Here is an 18,417-nt window from a genome sequence, read left to right on the forward strand (position 1 = left end):
ATCGTAACTCAGTATTGGAATTCCGATACCGCGAATATCAGCCGATACCCGAAATTTGCGGTATCAAAATGCTCAACACTACCCATGAGGTCAGTTTATGAGGTTACATCGCAACTGCTCAAGTCCGTTCTATTATGACAAGGAAGCTTATATACTTGTCAATAAATTTTTAAATAAGGGTTATGAACGAGAATATTTACTAAAAATTAAAGATAATGATACTATCCCCAGAGAAGAACTCCTTTATATTAACAAACCAAGGGAGGAGCACCAATCTGAGACCTTAGGTCCAATATCTATCCCCATTATCACACAATATAACTAACACCCACCTCCTAAAGAAAATAGTTAGGAAACATTGGGAACTCCTGAGAGAGGATAAGGTAATTGGGGATAAAATAACTGAACATCCTAAATTTATTTTTAGGAAAGCAAAAAATTGGGGCCACATTATTGCCCCTACAGTGCGGAACCCTGGGTAAATGAACAATTTTATTGGCCCATTCAAAACACAAACCATAGGCTTTTACCCTTGCCAAAGATGTAAAATGTGTAAGACATTACATCTTACCAAACAGAAATCAGTGACATCGTCAAGTGAAACAATTTCAGATTAAGGATTTTATAACTTGTAGTACAACAGGAGTAATATTGTGGGACGAACTATACGCCCCTTTGGAAAAGAATTGGAGAGCACCTTCGGAATATAAGGAATAATGTGGACAATCACCCTTCATCCAGACATTTTAAATTATTCCACAAGGGGTCCGTTAAAGGTATGAAAGTAATGGGCATCAAAATAATTAATAAAAATTGGCAAAAAGGGGACTTTATAAGGCAGATGTTGAGGAAACACGGTGGATTTTTGAATTAGACACCCTGAAACCAATAGGACTAAACAATGAGGTTGAACTGTTCGCTTTTGATTAATTAACTAATGAATACATAATAAGCCTATGGTATTTAAAGCCACCAATGCAAGAGGAGCCATCACTGACGAAGAATCCGCAGTAATTCCAAAACGTGTTGGACTATTTTGGCTCCTTCTGCTCGCCGTAGCTGGCTTCTGGGCACCACGTGACTGCACTTGTCACGTGACCCAAATACATCACGCAGGTCCTGTCAGTGTTCACCATGGGTACCCGCGCCTCATCGTCTGGCATAGTGAGCATCTGCCACCGGCTGGGGCAGCGCTCCAGGACTTACCTCACCCTTGGAGAAACCTAAAGATTCAATTCAAGCTAAGTACCAAATATTCTATCAAAGTGGACCTTATTCTATACATTAAGCCACAGTTATCGGACTTGCTTAAGTGTTTGCTGGTTAACCACTCACTCCTCTGGATACACCCAGAACTATTAGCACCTTAATGCTATTGTTATATGCTTGTTTGCACAGCCCTATAGGTTTGTAGCCCTTGAACGCACTTCTGGCAGTGCGGTTTCTCGATTAACTCCTCTGCACTTTCCTATACCTACAAGTATATAAACGTATTCAGCACCTTAGTGCAATCATCAGTTGCTCATTTGCACAGTTCTAAAGGCAAGTAGTCAGTGTTTTTAACTGAGTCATTCCTTATTGCTTATTTTATATTTGCGAGGACAATCATTTACAAGCATTTTTAATTGCCTTATCCCTCCAATCTAGTTCGCCATACTGATCTCACATCTGACTCAGCAACTTTGCATATGAAAATCTACTACACTACCACAGGTATTTAATATTGATCAGTATTTTTGTTCATATGTCTGAATCGTAGGGCGAGTACATCTTATATACATTTTCTACTATTATTTGACTCCCCCTTTGTGGTGGGGGCTCTTGTACTTGCAGCTGATCCAGCGTATATATACTAGAGCAGCTATAATTTACCTTAAACATTTCTGATTTTAAAAAATGAACTATAATAAAATATATTATGAACAAAAAAAGTTATGACAGTACAAGGGATAGCATGGTAGATAGGGCAGGAAAGTGTATTTTCCCCCACTAGATCTAGGTTTGCTCTCATCAACAGCAGAGTTGAACACAGCACAAACTCAGCGGCTCAAGCCGTCAACTTGGGCATGGCCACTGAACTTCGCACCGTGAATGTAAAATCCCCAGTGAAGCAATGGGAGGGAGATAATGCAAAAACCCCTGGAGGGTCAGGAAAGTAGAGATTGCTTTCTATAGTTTTTTTTTTTTTTGAACAATTAACTGTACACTTAAGAGAAGGATTTTTTTAAAGGAGATAATCCCTTTTCATTTTTGAGGGCCTCAGGCATTTCCACTTCACATTTGCTCATCTTAAAAGCCATAATGAAGTATGGTACTTACTCTGGATCCTGTTTCCTATGGTTATCACAGAAGAGTAGACAAGACACAGGTCTTCCATTATGAGGCTTCCACTCATGCAGACACCTGAAAAAAAATTACAATATCTGATTATTTACAATCAGAAGATTGAACAGAGGGTACAACGTAGAAATCCACTCAGCCGTTGCAGGCAGTCCAGAATTGAAGCTATATGCAATGTAGCTGCAAGTCCACTGGGGCGTTACAAAGCACTTCCGGCCCTCCGGTCTCCAATCATTCTCCAACAGGTGTCTGCATTCATTGACAAGTCACTCCAGACTTGGACCGAGATCTTGTACAAGCACGTTAAGAGCCGGCTGCAGTGGATGTGCAGTAATGTCTGGGCTGACCTGCCAAACATGTGCAAGAGGCATGGATTAAGTTGTCAGGATCAGATGGCTTCGTGCTTTCACACGCCCAAGTGTAATAGCAGCTCAATTGATTATAAAGAAACTTACAATTTGAGAAGCACATACCAAATCAATAATCTTTTTTACATTCTATTTCTGCCAATTTAATAAGACGATAGACTAAAACTTCCAACTGTCCAAACAAATATCCTATTACACATGAATAATATCAAGTGTTCAATACTTCTGACAAATGGCAAAAAAAAAAAAAAAAAACTTAGTACAGAAAGTCGACACAAGGCTAATCTATTCAGAAGAAAAAGCGGAAAACTTCATATTTGTCAGCAATGTCAGGGAAATTTTACACAAGAAAGATATCAATTTAATAAGGGCAGGAATGGGCAAATTTATCCAAGGAGCCACATGAAAGACCGTGGCTGTTAAGTAGGGCAGAACCTAGAGGCCAAACTTCATTCTGCATAACATGTTTTCTTTATTATCACTTAATATAAAGCAGACTAACTGCTACTGCTTATACATTATACAATAGGACTTATTGGAGCACGTATTGTTACAAATAGCAGCGAATCAAAACCATATCATTTACGGATTTTCATAAATTTTACTTAAAGTAGAAAATCCTGCTGCTCCTTTCAGTTAGCCCTTGAACCTTCATCAACAGCTCCGCCAAATATGCAGTCTGATGGACCGCACGTTTACCTGCAAAGACAGCCTGAAGGACCCCAGTCTCCTCGCACATGCACACTCTCACGGACCCTATAGCCTCCAACATAGAATGAGGTTTCCACAGACCCCCCATACACTGTATGATGACTTCCACAGTTTTCTCCAGCTACTGACTGAGAAAAAAATAAACTAAAACTAACTCTACTCTCTTTGATGCATTGATCCGGTCTGAACATCATGCGGAAGGAGGCTCTGTACAGCGCACTCTATTGACATCAGGCCTGCTGTGCAGAGATGCAGAGCCCAGTTGCACAGGCTGAATTATGCAGCAGAGAGCAGATTTCTCACATTTCATCTTTGTATTTACTGGTACCTATATAGCACGGATGTGGGGTGGATGTGGGCCTTATGGTGCAGTACACCATCCTGTCCAACCCTTTGGTCATTTGTGGCTTCAGAGCAGTACTTTGCCCACATCTGACTCAGCATAACAGCACCTAGACAGCCATAATTTTTAGTTTTAGGAAGAAATTCCTCCTGACAGGTTTCTCATTAAAGGGGTTGTCCGGGCTTTTCACATAATCTCAGTACATATCTGGGCTGCAGAATTATGACAATAAGTCATTTACTTTCTGTCAATAGTTTGCACGGTTTTCAAGATATACTGAACAGAACGTCCAAGGGGGGGGGGGGGTGTTATGTCATTGAAATGAGAACTAGTCGTAACCTCCTACTCTACTCCAAACATGCCCTCTATAGAAACAACCCCAACCTCCATAGCTACAGGCCCTCCCCATCCACATGAAGCAGCCCTCATCACACAGTAACAAATCCTCCCCCTCTAGCAGCCTCACTGCAGAGAGCAGCTGCTCCTCCCCCAGACACACGCTGAACAGTGTTCTATGGAAAGTGAAACTAGCGAGGAGGGAAAATCGTCCTGTATTATGGGACAGGCTGCTCCCATCAGTATTTGTGTCATTAGAGACACAGTGCTCACACATACACTGCACCAAATCTGCTGCTGTTTGAAGACATCAGTGACACAGAGCTGTCTCATTCACACAGCAGAGGCTTTGTCACACAACAGATTACATCAGTGACTGCCATCCCCTGTGCAGATTAGAAGCTGCAGACCCCCATCACTGGCCATCACACAGTCTGTTCTCACTGCTGCCTGCAGCCTGAGACAGTGAGGGAAGGAATTACTGAAAATGAGTTATGTATTGAATCACAGAATCAAAGCAGGATTCGCTAAATCATCCCAGTCAGATGTCTGTCTAGCCTCTGCTTAAAGACTTCCATTGAAGGAGAACTCACCACTTCTCGTGGCAGCTTGTTCCACTCATTGATCACTCTAACTGTCAAAAAGTTTTTTCTAATATCTAATCTGTGTCTCCTCCCATTCAGTTACAACCCATTGCTTCTAGTCTTTCCTTGTGCAAATGAGAATAAAGTTGATCCTTCTACAATGTGACAGCCCTTTAGATATTTGTAGACAGCTATTAAGTCTCCTTAATCATGGAGTGGCCCAGAATACAGGACGATTTTCCCTCCTCACTAGTTTCACTTTCCATAGATCACTGTTCAGTGTTGATGCTCGGGGGAGGAGCAGCTCTCTGCACTGAGGCTGCTGGAGGGGAAGAATTTGTTACTGTGTGATGAGGGCTGCTTCATGTGGACGGGGAGGGCCTGAAGCTATGGAGGGTAGGGTTGTTGCTATAGAGGGCATGTTTGGAGTAGCGTAGGAGGTTACGACTAGTTCTCATTTCAATGCCATAACACACCCCACCTTGGACGTTCTGTTCAGAATATCTAGAAAACCGTGCAAACTAGTGACAGAAAGTAAATTACTTATTGTCATAATTCTGCAGCCCAGATATGTACTGAGATTATGTGAAAAGCCCGGACAACCCCTTTAAGCTACCCTATCAAAGATCAGAATATCATGGAATTATGGGCAGTACTGTTCTTTTGGTTGCTGCAGTCTCATATGAAACTAAATTTTCCTTTGGAGGATGTAAACCACTCTTCAATATAAAATAAAATATGTAAAAATGAATTAAAACCGTTCTGAACGAAAGTCCATAGAAAAACACATTTTTGACCCTGTATTAGGGTGTTCAACATGTTCTAGACCTTCTATACAAATTTCACTTGCGCCTGGATCCCCTTTCAAAATTTGCACAATAAATGGCAGCAGTCACATTATTGCTATAGTTGCATCACTCACAAGGTGATCATATACGGAGGGTACAAAAAGTATTCAGACCCCTTTAAATTTTTCACTCTGTTTCATTGCAGCCATTTGGTAAATTCAAACAAGTTAATTTTTTTTTTTCTCATTAACTTTTTTTCTCATTTTCCATCTTGACTGAAAAAAAAAACGTAGACATTTTTGCAAGTTTATAAAAAAAAAAAAAAAAAAACCTGAAATATCACATGGTCATAAGTATTCAGACCCTTTGCTCAGTATTGAGCAGAAGCACCATTTTGAGCTAGTACACCCATAAGTCTTCTTGGGTATGATGCAACAAGTTTTTCATACTTAGATTTGACCATTCTTCCTTGCAGATCCTCTCCAGTTCCGTCAGGTTGGATGGTGAACGTTGGTGGACAGCCATTTTCAGGTCTCTCAAGAGATTCTCAATTGGGTTTAGGCCAGGGCTCTGGCTGGGCCAGCCAAGAATGGTCACAGAGTTGTTCTGAAGCCACTCCTTTGTTATTTTAGCAGAGTGCTTAGGGTCATTGTCTTGTTGGAAGGTGAACCTTTGGCCAAGTCTGAGTTCCAGAACACTCCAGAAGAGATTTTCAACCAGGATATATCTGTACTTAACCGCATTCAGGTTTCCTTCAAATGCAACCAGTCGTCCTGTCCCTGCAACTGAAAAAAAAAAAACCCATAGCATGATGCTGCCACCACGTTTCACTGTTGGGATTGTATTGGGCATCTGTTGAGCAGTGCCTGGTTTTCTCCACACATACCGTTTGGAATTATCACCAAAAAGTTCTATCTTCATCTCATTAGATCAGAGAATCTTATTTCTCATAGTCTGGGAGTCCTTCATGTGGTTTTTAGAAAACTCTATGCAGGCTTTCATGTCTTGCACTGAGGAGAGGCTTCCGTTGGGTCACTCTGCCATAAAGGCCCGACTGGTGGAGGGCTGCAGTGATAGCTGAATTTGTGGAACTTTCTCCCATCTCCCTACGGCATCTGTGGAGCCCAGCCACAGTGATCTTGGTGTTCTTCTTTACCTCTCTCACCAAGGCTCTTCTCCCACGATTGCTCAGTTTGGCTGGATGGCCAGATCTAGGAACACTTCTGGTGGTCCCAAACTTTTTCCATTTAAGGATTATGGAGGCCACTGTGCTCTTAGGAACCTTGAGTACTGCAGAAATTCTTTTGTAACCTTGGTCAGATGTGTGCCTTGCCACAATTCTGTCTCTGAGCTCTTTGGCCAGTTCCTTTGACGTCATGATTTTCATTTGGGAAAAAACACTGTGCACAACTGTGGTTGTGCCAAGGTAGGTTCCCAAGCCATATATAGTACAATGAAAACCTGGCACTCAACTTAACTGCTTAAATGGAACAGTTTATTTGTAGTACCAAATAAAACGTTTCGGTCAGTGCAGACCTTCATCAGTTACGTGCTCAAAGATTGTCTGTACTTAGATTGGAGGGCGCTTTTTGTATGCCCATATAAAGCCAAATATCAGTGTGCTGCTGGAGCGCAGTTAAGTCTTATCTGTCTGGCAGGGAAAGCGCAAGCATGGTCCACCTGGTGCCACGCAGCGCTTAGAAACCTGATGTGTACCTTGGTTACCAACTCCCTGCACTGGCCCTGCGCTGGTAACTAAGGTATACAGTGGGTAACTAGGCGACGTGCGTCACTTGTTACCCGCGTGTCGCTGGTGCTGATCGCTGGTGAAGCTGTCTGTTTGGCAGCTCACCAGCGATCATGTAGCGACACACCAGCGATCCTGACAAGGTCATATCGTTGTCGGGATCGCTGGTGCGTCGCTATGTGTGACGGGGCCCTTAGAGCTACCAGTGTATTTAGCATGTGAACAGATCAAACTGACAGACAGCGTCTATGGGCAAGATAGGCAGGACCCCTATAGGATTCTGTTTTCTAGTAAAAAAATTGTGCTTTAAGCCCTTTACCTCTGAAGGTGGTTTGCATGTTAATGACCGGGCCAATTTTTACAATTCTGACCACTATCACTTTATGAGATAACTCTGGAACGTTTGAACGGATCGGGGCTGATTCGGAGATTGTTTCTTCGTGACATATTGTACTTTATGATAGTGGTAAAATTTCTTCGATACGAGTTGTGTTTATTTGTGTAAAAAACAGAAATTTGGTGAAACTTTTTAAAATTTAGCAATTTTCAAGCTTTGAATTTTTATGCCCTTAAATCGAGATATGGCACACAAAATATTTAATAAATTACATTTCCCACGTCTATTTTACATCAGCACAATTTTTGAAACAATTTTTTTCTCTAGAAAGTTATAACGGTTAGAAGTTGACAAGTGATTTCTCATTTTCATAACAAAATTTACAAAGCAGGCTGCGGTACCTCACACATAGAGGGACTTGAAGAGTGGGGATGTTGGTATAAAAGTTATCCAAGTAGTGATTACCCTTATCCAGCAATGGGTGCATCAAATCCCACACAATTTTCCAACTCACTCCATGGACAGAGGGTTTCAATCCGGGTGTCCTTTCCTTCATAAACTCTAAACCTATGGGTATACCCTGAGCTAATCTTACACAGCTTATAGAGTTTAATTTGTACAGCAGATATACATCACTCACTTCCTAAGAAACTTACTATTTCATCCTTTATCAGTAGATGCATACATATCCATTGAGGTGTTCAGTATGTGTCTGAATTGCTAGAGAAGATAAAACGAAGATGGAAGAAATGTATGTGGTGTATGTGTCAGTATTTTATTTAGTTGTGTGACAGTGCTTAGTGTAAACTTTTTTTATTTTTTTTTTAAAGAAAAAGATAAAAGAAAAAAAGGCAGCAACCGGGGAGAAAGAAAAGTCAGTGAAAAGACAAGCGTAAGGCTATGTGCCCACGTTGCAGAATTGAAGCAGATTTTTCCTCAGCAAATCCGCACCCCCTTGCCCGGAAAAACGCATGCGGATTTTGACACGTTTTGCATGCAGTTTTTCCAATGCAAGCCTATAGCGGCAGAATTGCCGCGATTCCGCAAAATTAATGAACATGCTGCTTATTTTACCGCAATGTCATTCCACTGAACTGCGTCACTAATCAATACACGCGGCTGCTGCATGTGTGCACGGAGGTGGTGAAAAGGGGGGAGTGGAGGAGGGGTAAAAAGAGGGGGGTTGAGGGGGTAAAAAAAAAGGGGGAAGAGATTAGGGTGGATGAGGAGAGGGGTCAGGCAGGGATCTTCTTACAGATGTCTTCTGTCTTCTCTAGCAATTCAGACACGTAATGAACACATCAATGGTTTATTAATGACCTTGTAGGGGGCATAGAGAGTAGAATTTCAATATTTGCAGATGACACTAAACTCTGCAGGGTAATCAATACACAGGAGGACAATTTTATGTAAACTAGAAGCTCGGGCTGATAAATGGCAAATGAGCTTTAAGGCTGGTTTCAGACTAGCGCATTTTACATTCTGCGCACAGCCCCGCTAAGCCCTGCACCTTTTCCACCCCGTCCGGTCATTTCCTCCTAGTATCGCACACGGCTGCATGCGATCTGCACGCCCTATCTTTAGCATAGGGTGCGCAGACCTGCGCTGGCCGTGCGCTAGTAGGATTTTTGTGTGCGCTGCGCACTTTTGAAGGTGCGGCGAACGCAGCATGTTGTTTCTTTTGAAGGTGCGCTCGAAAAAAATCCTACTAGCGCACGACAAGCGCACGGTCTGCGCACCCTATGCTAAAGCTAGGGTGTGCAGATCGCATGCAGCCTGTGACGTTTAGGAGCAGGCTACGTCCGAGAGTGGACCCTCTGGATCGCGGATCTGGAGCCCCTGGGCCGAGCACGCCAGGTGAAGACCGACCCCTATACAGGGATCGTTTGGGGCAGGACCACTGGGGACAGAAGCGCGACAGCCGGTACCAAGAAGGACGGCTCAAAGGACAATAAGGCTAAGGAAGATAGAACCTAAGGAACTAGAGCAGGGGTTCCTGGGCAGGGAAGGAGGAACAATAGAGGCAGCCGGGGAGAGTACAGAGAGCGAAGGAAGTCTGATGAGGAAATCCCAAGGGCAGGAATGACAACGGACGGATAGAGGACGGAGAACACAGGGAGGCAAGGAGACAGGCGGAGAGGCTCATACACAGCCGACAGACTGGGAAGACACTAGGGAACGCACAGACAAGGCGAGGCAGAGGCAGGCAAGGAGGATGGCAATGGAACAGAGACAGAGGCGGAACAGACGGGTGACAAGGAATACACATGAAATGAGGACTACAGTGGCCACAAAGGTGCAGGGGTACCACACGATCACCATGCGCCCTCCTCATAGGGAGGACGCCTGAAATATCTTAGCGCACAGAAGTACGTCCCCCAGCCCTGCCCCTCAGCGACGCCCACCGCCAGAGGAAGAGAGCGGGTGGACGCACGCCCGCGACCTAAGGCCAGTGCGTGTGCCCACAGCAGGGCGGAAGGCAGAGCGGGCGCGCGGAGGGGGGCGTGCAGGTGAGGGGACGCTGCGGCGGGCGCCGCCGCTGAAGGGGCATCGGCGGGCACGGCCGCCGATGTCACAGTACCCCCCTCCTTACGTCCTCCCCTTCTGAGATTGGCCAGAAATCTTTTCAGGATAAGAGGGGCATTGACATTCTCTCGAGGCTCCCAGGACCTCTCCTCTGGACCAAAACCCCTCCAATCGATAAGAAAAAAAAAAGTTTTTACCCTGACTTTTTTCATAGCCAAAATGTCTTTTACTTCAAAGACGTCATCTGAGCCAATTGGTGAAGGAGAGGCAGTGGAAGCTGGTTGGAACCGATTCAGAACCACAGGTTTCAGGAGCGAGACATGGAAGGTGTTAGGAACCCGGAGCGAATCAGGCAATCTCAGTTTCTAAGCCACTTCATTAATGTGTCCAATCACTTCGAAAGGCCCGATGTATCGGGGACTCAACTTGCAAGAAGGGACTTTCAGGCGGATATGTTTGGTTGAAAGCCACACTGTCACCAGGATGGTACGGAGGAACGTCCTTCCGTCTCTTGTCCGCATGTTTCTTAATTCGGGCACGGGCATTCTCGAGCGCCTCCCTGGTCTCCATCCAAATTCGCGAAAATCCCTTGGCAAGATTATCTGCTGCAGGAACTCCTGATGACATGGAAAAGGGCAGCGGAATACCAGGATTCTGACCTGTTACCACAAAAAATGGTGACTTGGCGGTTGATTCGCTGGGATGATTATTATGCGCAAATTCAGCCCAAGGTAGGAGAGAGACCCAATTGCCCTGATGGGCGTTGGAAAAGTGACGTAAGAAGGTAGTCAACACTTGATTAATCCGCTCCATTTGCCCGTTGGTCTGAGGATGATTTGCAGAGGAAAAGTCGAGAGATGTACCCATAAGCCGACAGAGAGCCCTCCAGAATCGAGAGGTAAACTGGCCCCCCCGATCCGACACGATCCGCTGAGGAAGACCATGCAGCCTGAAGATCTTGGAGAAGCGATCTGCTACGACTAAGATGGTGGTACATCCAGCTGAGCTGGGCAGATCCGTCACAAAATCCATAGCAATTTGCTGTCAAGGAGTTTCTGGAACTGGTAATGGGTGAAGAAGTCCAGAGGGCAGAGTCCTAGAGACCTTGTTCTGGGCACAGGTCGTGCACGAGGCTACATAGTCCATCACATCCTGGCGAAGGGCAGGCCACCAGTAATAACGGGAAAGCTGCAAGAAGGTCTTCTTAGTCCCAACGTGCCCAGCAACTTTGGAGGAATGCCCCCAGCGCAGCACCTCCGAACATTTGTCTTGAGGAATTAAGGTTTTGCCTGGCGGAGGAGTAGAGAAATTCACAGGAGCCACGGTGATAACTTTAGCAGGCTCGATAATATACGATGGATCTTCATCCCTCTCTGGCGACTGCAAACACCTGGAAAGTGCATCCGCTTTGATGTTCTTATTGCCAGGTCGGAAGTGGAGCTTAAAGTCAAAACGGGAAAAATACAGAGCCCATCTGGCTTGCCGGGAATTGAGTCTTTGGGCGGACTGCAGGTAGGCCAAATTCTTGTGGTCCGTGAAGATGGTGAAGGGGTGTACTGCCCCTTCGAGTAAGTATCGCCACTCCGCCAAGGCCATCTTAATGGCTAGCAATTCCCGGTCTTCATTGGAGTAATTGCACTCCGCAGGCGAAAAGGTTTTAGAAAAAAAACAGCAAGGCACCAGACGTCCAGATGAGGCCTGTTGGGACAGAACCGCCCCAGCTCCGGTGGAGGAGGCATCCACCTCTAGGATGAAGGGCCTGCTGGCTACCGGACGATGTAAGATTGGTGCTGATGCAAAAGAACGTTTCAGAGCAAGGAAGGCGTCTTCAGCTTCGGGAGACCAGCTGTTTGACTTTGTTCTTTTACGGGTCAGGGCCGTGATGGGTTTGGTAACTGTAGAAAAATGAGGCACAAATTGTCAGTAATAGTTAGCGAATCTGAGGAAACGCTGGATGGCTTTTACACCAACGGGACGAGGCCACTTGTGTACCGCAGAGAGTTTTTCTGGATCCATCTTCAGACCGGAATCTGTGAAGATATATCCCAAGAAGGGTAACGACGCTTGCTCAAAGAGGCATTTTTCAATCTTGGCGTAGAGTTGATTCTCTCGAAGGCGATGTAGGACCATGCATACGCTCCTCCAATGAGAGGACAGATTGGGCGAGAAGATAAGAATATCATCTAAGTACACCACCACGCAGGACTAGAGTAGATCCCGGAACACCTCGTTAATGAATTCCTGAAACACAGCCGGAGCATTGCAGAGACCAAATGGCATGACTAAATATTCGTAATGCCCATCACGGGTATTGAAGGCCGTCTTCCACTCATCCCCTGCGCGGATCCGGATCAGATTGTAGGCTCCCCGCAGATCCAACTTCGTGAAGATCCGAGCCCCTCTCAACCGGTCAAAGAGTTCTGGAATCAGCGGGAGCGGATACCGATTCTTAACGGTGATGTTGTTCAGGCCCCGGTAATCAATGCATGGTCGCAGTGATCCATCCTTTTTCCTGACAAAGAAAAAACCTGCAACCGCAGGGGATGGGGACTTCCGAATAAACCTCTTGGCCAAGTTTTCTTGTATGTATTCCGTCATAGCCGTGGTCTCTGCTGGGGAGAGAGGATACGTTCCTCTGGGAGGATCGGCTCCGGGAATCAGGTCGATAGGGAAGTCATAGGACCGATGCGGTGGCAGAGAATCCGCTTCCTTCTTACTGAAATCATCGGCGTATGCGTGATATGGAGCAGGAAGGCCCGGGAGATCGACTGGCCTAGGCAGACAATGAGGACGAACAAGGGCCCGCAGACAGCGTTCATGACAGGAATGCCCCCAACGCAAGATTTCTCCTGAGCGCCAGTCGACAACTGGCTCATGCAGCCTGAGCCAGGGTAACCCTAGGAGAACAGCATGGGAAAATTGAGGCAGGACGTAAAAGGCTATTTTCTCGAGGTGGAGTGCACCAATTTGCAGGTCAATTTCGGCGGTAACCGTGGTGATGAGTTCGGGTAGAGGTTTGCCATCGACGAAGGTGACTGCACGCGGGTTTCTTAGTATGACCACCGGAATTTGGAGTTTGTCAACCTCTTCTTGGCGAATGAAATTACCTGCTACGCCCGAGTCCACATACGCCTCCACAGATCTACACCCCCGACCTGCAATAATCAGAGCTGAAAGGGTAAGTGGCAGAGAGGAGTTATGATCACCTAGGAGGTCCTCTCTTACCTGGCCTAGGTGGAGGCGTTTCCCAGTTTCTCAGGACAGGTGCGCACAAAGTGGTTGGCTCCACCGCAGTACAAACAGAGTCAATTTGTCATCCTCTCCCTGCGCCGTTGTTCGGACAGCTTGATACGATCTATCTGCATGGGCTCGGGAGCGGAGATAATAGGAGGTACGGAAGAACGCGGAATAGGAGCTTGATACAACCTAAACCTTCTCTCCGTGGCCGACTCTCTGGCGCGTTCCAAAAAACGCAGATCAATACGAGTAGCCAGAGAGATGAGATCTTCCAGGGTGGTGGGAGTGTCACGCCCGGCAAGCTCGTCCTTGATTTTACTGCAAAGGCCTCAAGAAAGCACCCACAAGAGCTTCATTATTCCACCCCAGCTCCGAAGACAATGTCCAAAAGCAGACGGCGCATTGCCCTACCGTAAGGGATCCCTGGCGAAGGTTAAAAAGGGCCTCTGTAGTGGAAGCTAGGCGCCCGGGTTCATCAAATACCATGCGGAATGTTTCCAAAAAATTCAGGATACTGGAAACCACGGGGTCATCCCTCTCCCATAATGATTCACCCAAGCCAGCGCCTCTCCCTCGAGATGGGACACTATAAACGCCACTTTGGCGCGATCCATGGGGTATTGTTGGGGCAGAAGCTCAAAGTGCAGTCTGCACTGGTTTAAAAAACTCCTACATAACTTAGGGTCCCCGCTATACCTGGGAGGCTTTCCCAGGCGAGGGGGCGGAGATGAAACAGCGACCCGGGCTTGGGTCGAAGCGGCCGCAGAGGACTGCAATGCAGTCGATCGTCAACGGACGCCATATAACCCAAAATGTGAGATTGGGCATCGCGCTACTGCGCAAGCTCCTGCTGGAGGCTGGCTAAGAGAGGAGCATGCCCTGGGTCAGTGGTTTGCAGGGCGGAGAGCCGGGTGTCCATGGATTTCATGAAGGACATTATCCGGGTCTGGTTCTCTCGTAAAAAAAAGCAGTTCCTTCTGTGTAGCAGCTGCGGCACGGGCGGAGTCCATGGCCTGGTGATACTGTGACGTTTAGAAGCAGGCTACATCCGAGAGTGGACCCTCTGGATCACGGATCTGGAGCCCCTGGGCCGAGCATGCCAAGTGAAGACCGACCCCTATACAGGGATCGTTTGGGGGAGGACCACAGGGGACAGAAGCGCAACAGCCGGTACCAAGAGGGACGGCTCAAAGGACAATAAGGCTAAGGAAGATAGACAGAACCTAAGGAACTAGAGCAGGGGTTCCTGGGCAGGGAAGGAGGAACAATAGAGGCAGCTGGGGAGAGTACAGAGAGCGAAGGAAGTCTGATGAGGAAATCCCAAGGGCAGGAATGACAACGGACGGATAGAGGACGGAGAACACAGGGAGGCAAGGAGACAGGCGGAGAGGCTCATACACAGCCGACAGACTGGGAAGACACTGGGGGGAATGCACAGACAAGGCGAGGCAGAGGCAGGCAAGGAGGATGGCAGTGGAACAGAGACAGAGGCGGAACAGACGGGTGACAAGGAATACACATGAAATGAGGACTACAGAAAGGTGCAGGGGTACCACACGATCACCAGGCGCCCTCCTCATAGGGAGGACGCCTGAAATATCTTAGCGCCCGGAAGTACGTCCCCCCCCCCCAACCCTAACCCCTTCTCTCCCAGAGCTTTTTCCGATTTTTCATTTTCATTTTTCGCTCCCATTCTTTCCAGAGCCATAACTTTTTTATTTTTCAGTCAATATAGCCATGTGAGGGCTTATTTTTTTGCGGGACGAGTTGTACCTAAACGACACCATTTGTTTTATCATGTCGCGCAATCGAAAACGGGAAAAAAATTCCAAGTGCGGTGAAATTGCAAAAAAAGTGCAACCCCACACTTGTTTTTTGCTTGGCTTTTTTGCTAGGTTCACTAGTTGCTAAATCTAACCTGTCATTATGATTATCCAGGTCATTATGAGTTCATAGACACTAAGCATGTCTATGTTCTCTCTTGTCTAAGTGGTGAAAAAAAATTCCAAAGTTTGCTAAAAAAAAAAAAAAAATTGCGCAATTTTCTGAGAGCCGTCGCGTCTCCATTTTTCGTGATCTTGAGTTGGGTGAGGGCAATTTTGCGTGCCGGGCTGACGTTTCTAATGATACCGCATTTGTGCAGATACGTTCTTTTGATCGCCCGTTATTGCATTTTAATGCAATGTCGCGGCGACCAAAAAAACGGAATTCTGGCATTTTTAATTTTTTTCACCGCTACGCTGTTTAGCGATCGGGTTAAGGCTTTTTTTATTGATAAATCTGGCAATTCTGAAAGCGGCGATACCTAATATGTATGTGGGATTTTTTTTTGTTTTACTTTGATTGGGGCGAAAGGGGGGTGATTTCAACTTTTAGTTTTTTGGGGTTTTTATAAACTTTTTTTTTTTTTTTTACTTTTGGCATGCTTCAAAAGCCTCCACAGGAGGCTAGAAGCATTCACAACCCGATCGGCTCTGCTACATTTGGGCGATGAGCAGATCGCCCATATGTAGCAAATTTAATCCTGTGCTTTCAGCGCCGGCCACCGGGTGGCGCTGAAAGCCATCTGCCTGGAACAACCATAGAGGTCTCTATGAGACCTCTGGTTGTCCAGGCAACATGACGCCGACCCCCGATCACATGAGGGGGGTCAGCGATGAGCTCATTTCCGGCCCCGTGGCCGGAAATGCTATGTAAATGCCCGCTGTCAAATTTGACAGCGTGATTTAACTAGTCAATAGGCGCAGGCAGACGGCGATTCCGCTCGCGCCTATTGAGGGCACATGTCTGCTGTTCATAACAGCTGACATGGTGCGGCTTTGAGGTGGGCTCACCGCCGGAGCCCACCTCAAAGCGGGGGACCTTACCAATGACGTACTATTCAGTCATCGGTAAGGAAGGGGTTAATGGGGATAAATGTAAATGCACTTGGGTAGAATGAACAAGATGTATAATTATGTGCTTAATTGTAAAACACTGGGCAAAACAGTCACTGAAAAAGACCTGGGTGTATGTGTGGACGACAAACTCACATTTAGCGGCCAGTGTCAGGCAGCTGCTGCAAAGGCAAATAAAATAATGGGATGCATTAAAAGAGGCATAGATGCTCATGAGGAGAACATAATTTTACTTCTATACAAGTCACTAGTGCGACCACACTTAGAATACTGCATACCGTTCTGGTCTCCAGTGTATAAGACAGACATAGATGAACTGGAGTGGGTGCAGAGAAGAGCGACCAAGGTTATTAGGGAACTAGGGGGTCTGCAATACCAAGACAGGTTATTACACTTGGGGTTATTTAGTTTGGAGAATCGAAGGCTTAGGGGTGATCTTATTACAATGTATAAATATATGAGGGGACAGTACAAAGACCTTTCTCATGATCTTTTTACTCTTAGACCTGTGATGGGGACAAGGGGGCATCCTCTACGTCTGGAGGAAAGAAGGTTTAAGCATAATCAGAGAAGCGGATTCTTTACTGTAAGAGCAGTGAGACTATGGAACTCTCTGCCATATGATGCTGTAATGAGTGATTCCCTACTAAAATTTAAGAAGGGTCTGGATGCCTTTCTTGAAAAGTATAATATAATATTACAGGGTATATACACTAGTTTCCTTAATATTGCCTTGATCCAGGGAGCTAGTCTGATTGCCGTATGTGGAGTCGGGAAGGAATTTTTTTCCCCAATGTGAAGCTTACTGTTTGCCACATGGGGTTTTTTTGCCTTCCTCTCGATCAACATGTTAGGGCAAGTTAGGATAGGATATGGGCTGAACTAGATGGACTTAAAGTATTCCTTCAACCTTAATAACTATGTTACTGTGTTATCATATCTGCTGTACAAGGAGGAATGGAAGACCACTTGGAAATTGTGAAGACCATGAAGAAAGAAGCACATATGGTAAAAAAAAACAATGTTTGGGACAACTGAATTAGGGCTAAAATACCTTTATTAGTGAGGGTAGTAAATAGCACTACATACAGAAGTGGTGCCCGCACAAGTTAATAGAAAAGGAACATGATTATACATAACAATAAAATTATATTAAGGCTGTATGCACACGTTGCTTTTTTTTTTGCTTTTACGCAAAGAAAACGCATCCCATGCAATCCTTTGGGATTCCGCTATGCTGTGCTAATGCTGCGGATTTTTCCGCTGCGGAATCGCATAGTGGAAAAATCCGCAGCATGCCCATTTTTTTTTAGCAGAATCACGCCGATTCCGTACCAATAGGAATGCATTGATCCGCTTACTTTCCACATGTGGCTATGCCCACCATGCGCAAAGTAAGCGGATCATGTGCGGATGGTACCCAGGGTCTGGAGAAGGAGACTGTCCTCCAGGCCCTGGGTACCATAATACTGTAAAAAATAGAATAAAAATATAAAATAGTGATATACTGACCCTCCGGCGGCCCCCGGAGTCCTTCCCGCCTCTCACCACACCCCCTGCATCTTCCCGTCCCAGTAATTGCTTTGCGCGAATGACCGCTGATGACGTTGCACTCTCGCGAGCGTGAAGTCATCTCAGGTCCTTCGCACAAAGCATTACTGGGACCGGATGATGCCGAGAGCGCCGAAGAGCAGATCGAGGGCCGTTGAAATGTGAAAATAGCAATATTTTTTTATTATTATTTTAACATCCTATTTCCAAGTGATGCTAATCCCTTGGATTGCGCAACCATTCTGCAAGCGAAAAACGGTTGTTTTCCGCAGGAAAAAAGCATGCGAATTCGCATGCGTTTTACCCGCGGCGGGAGTGCGGAAATGTTGCGGAAATTTCCGCAACATTTCTGCATGTGTGCACATAGCCAAAAACCCAAACCACAAGGTAAAAAATGGTAAGATTATATACACATATATAAGCATAAATAAAGCAATTTCCAAAATATCGAAAGCCCACAGAAAAATGCCTCACAGTATTAGTGTGATTGAGGTAACAGGACAGTCATCAGGATACATGAGTAGATAAGCTCTATGCAATAAATGAGAAAAAAAGGTACCACAAGGATGCAAATTCTTAAAAGAGAACAAGCAATGCATAACGGTATGATTATGTAGCGTGTCCAAAATTATGCAGAACAATTAAGCGAGAG

General features: G+C 45.7%; 1 protein-coding gene across 3 annotated transcripts in view; it reads right to left on the reverse strand.

The window, feature by feature from the left end:
• EDC4 (enhancer of mRNA decapping 4) overlaps positions 1-18,417 on the reverse strand; it is a 634,971-nt gene that overhangs the window by 401,881 nt on the left and 214,673 nt on the right. For all 3 annotated transcript variants that reach the window (XM_073576355.1, XM_073576356.1, XM_073576357.1), the window contains exon 9: positions 2,320-2,403. In XM_073576355.1, coding sequence (XP_073432456.1) covers positions 2,320-2,403 — 84 coding nt within the window. The remainder of the gene's footprint in view (positions 1-2,319; positions 2,404-18,417) is intronic.

Source organism: Dendrobates tinctorius, unplaced genomic scaffold (genome assembly GCF_039654945.1).
Source record: "Dendrobates tinctorius isolate UK_male_01 unplaced genomic scaffold, ASM3965494v1 ptg000048l, whole genome shotgun sequence".
Taxonomy (NCBI): Eukaryota; Metazoa; Chordata; class Amphibia; order Anura; family Dendrobatidae; genus Dendrobates; species Dendrobates tinctorius.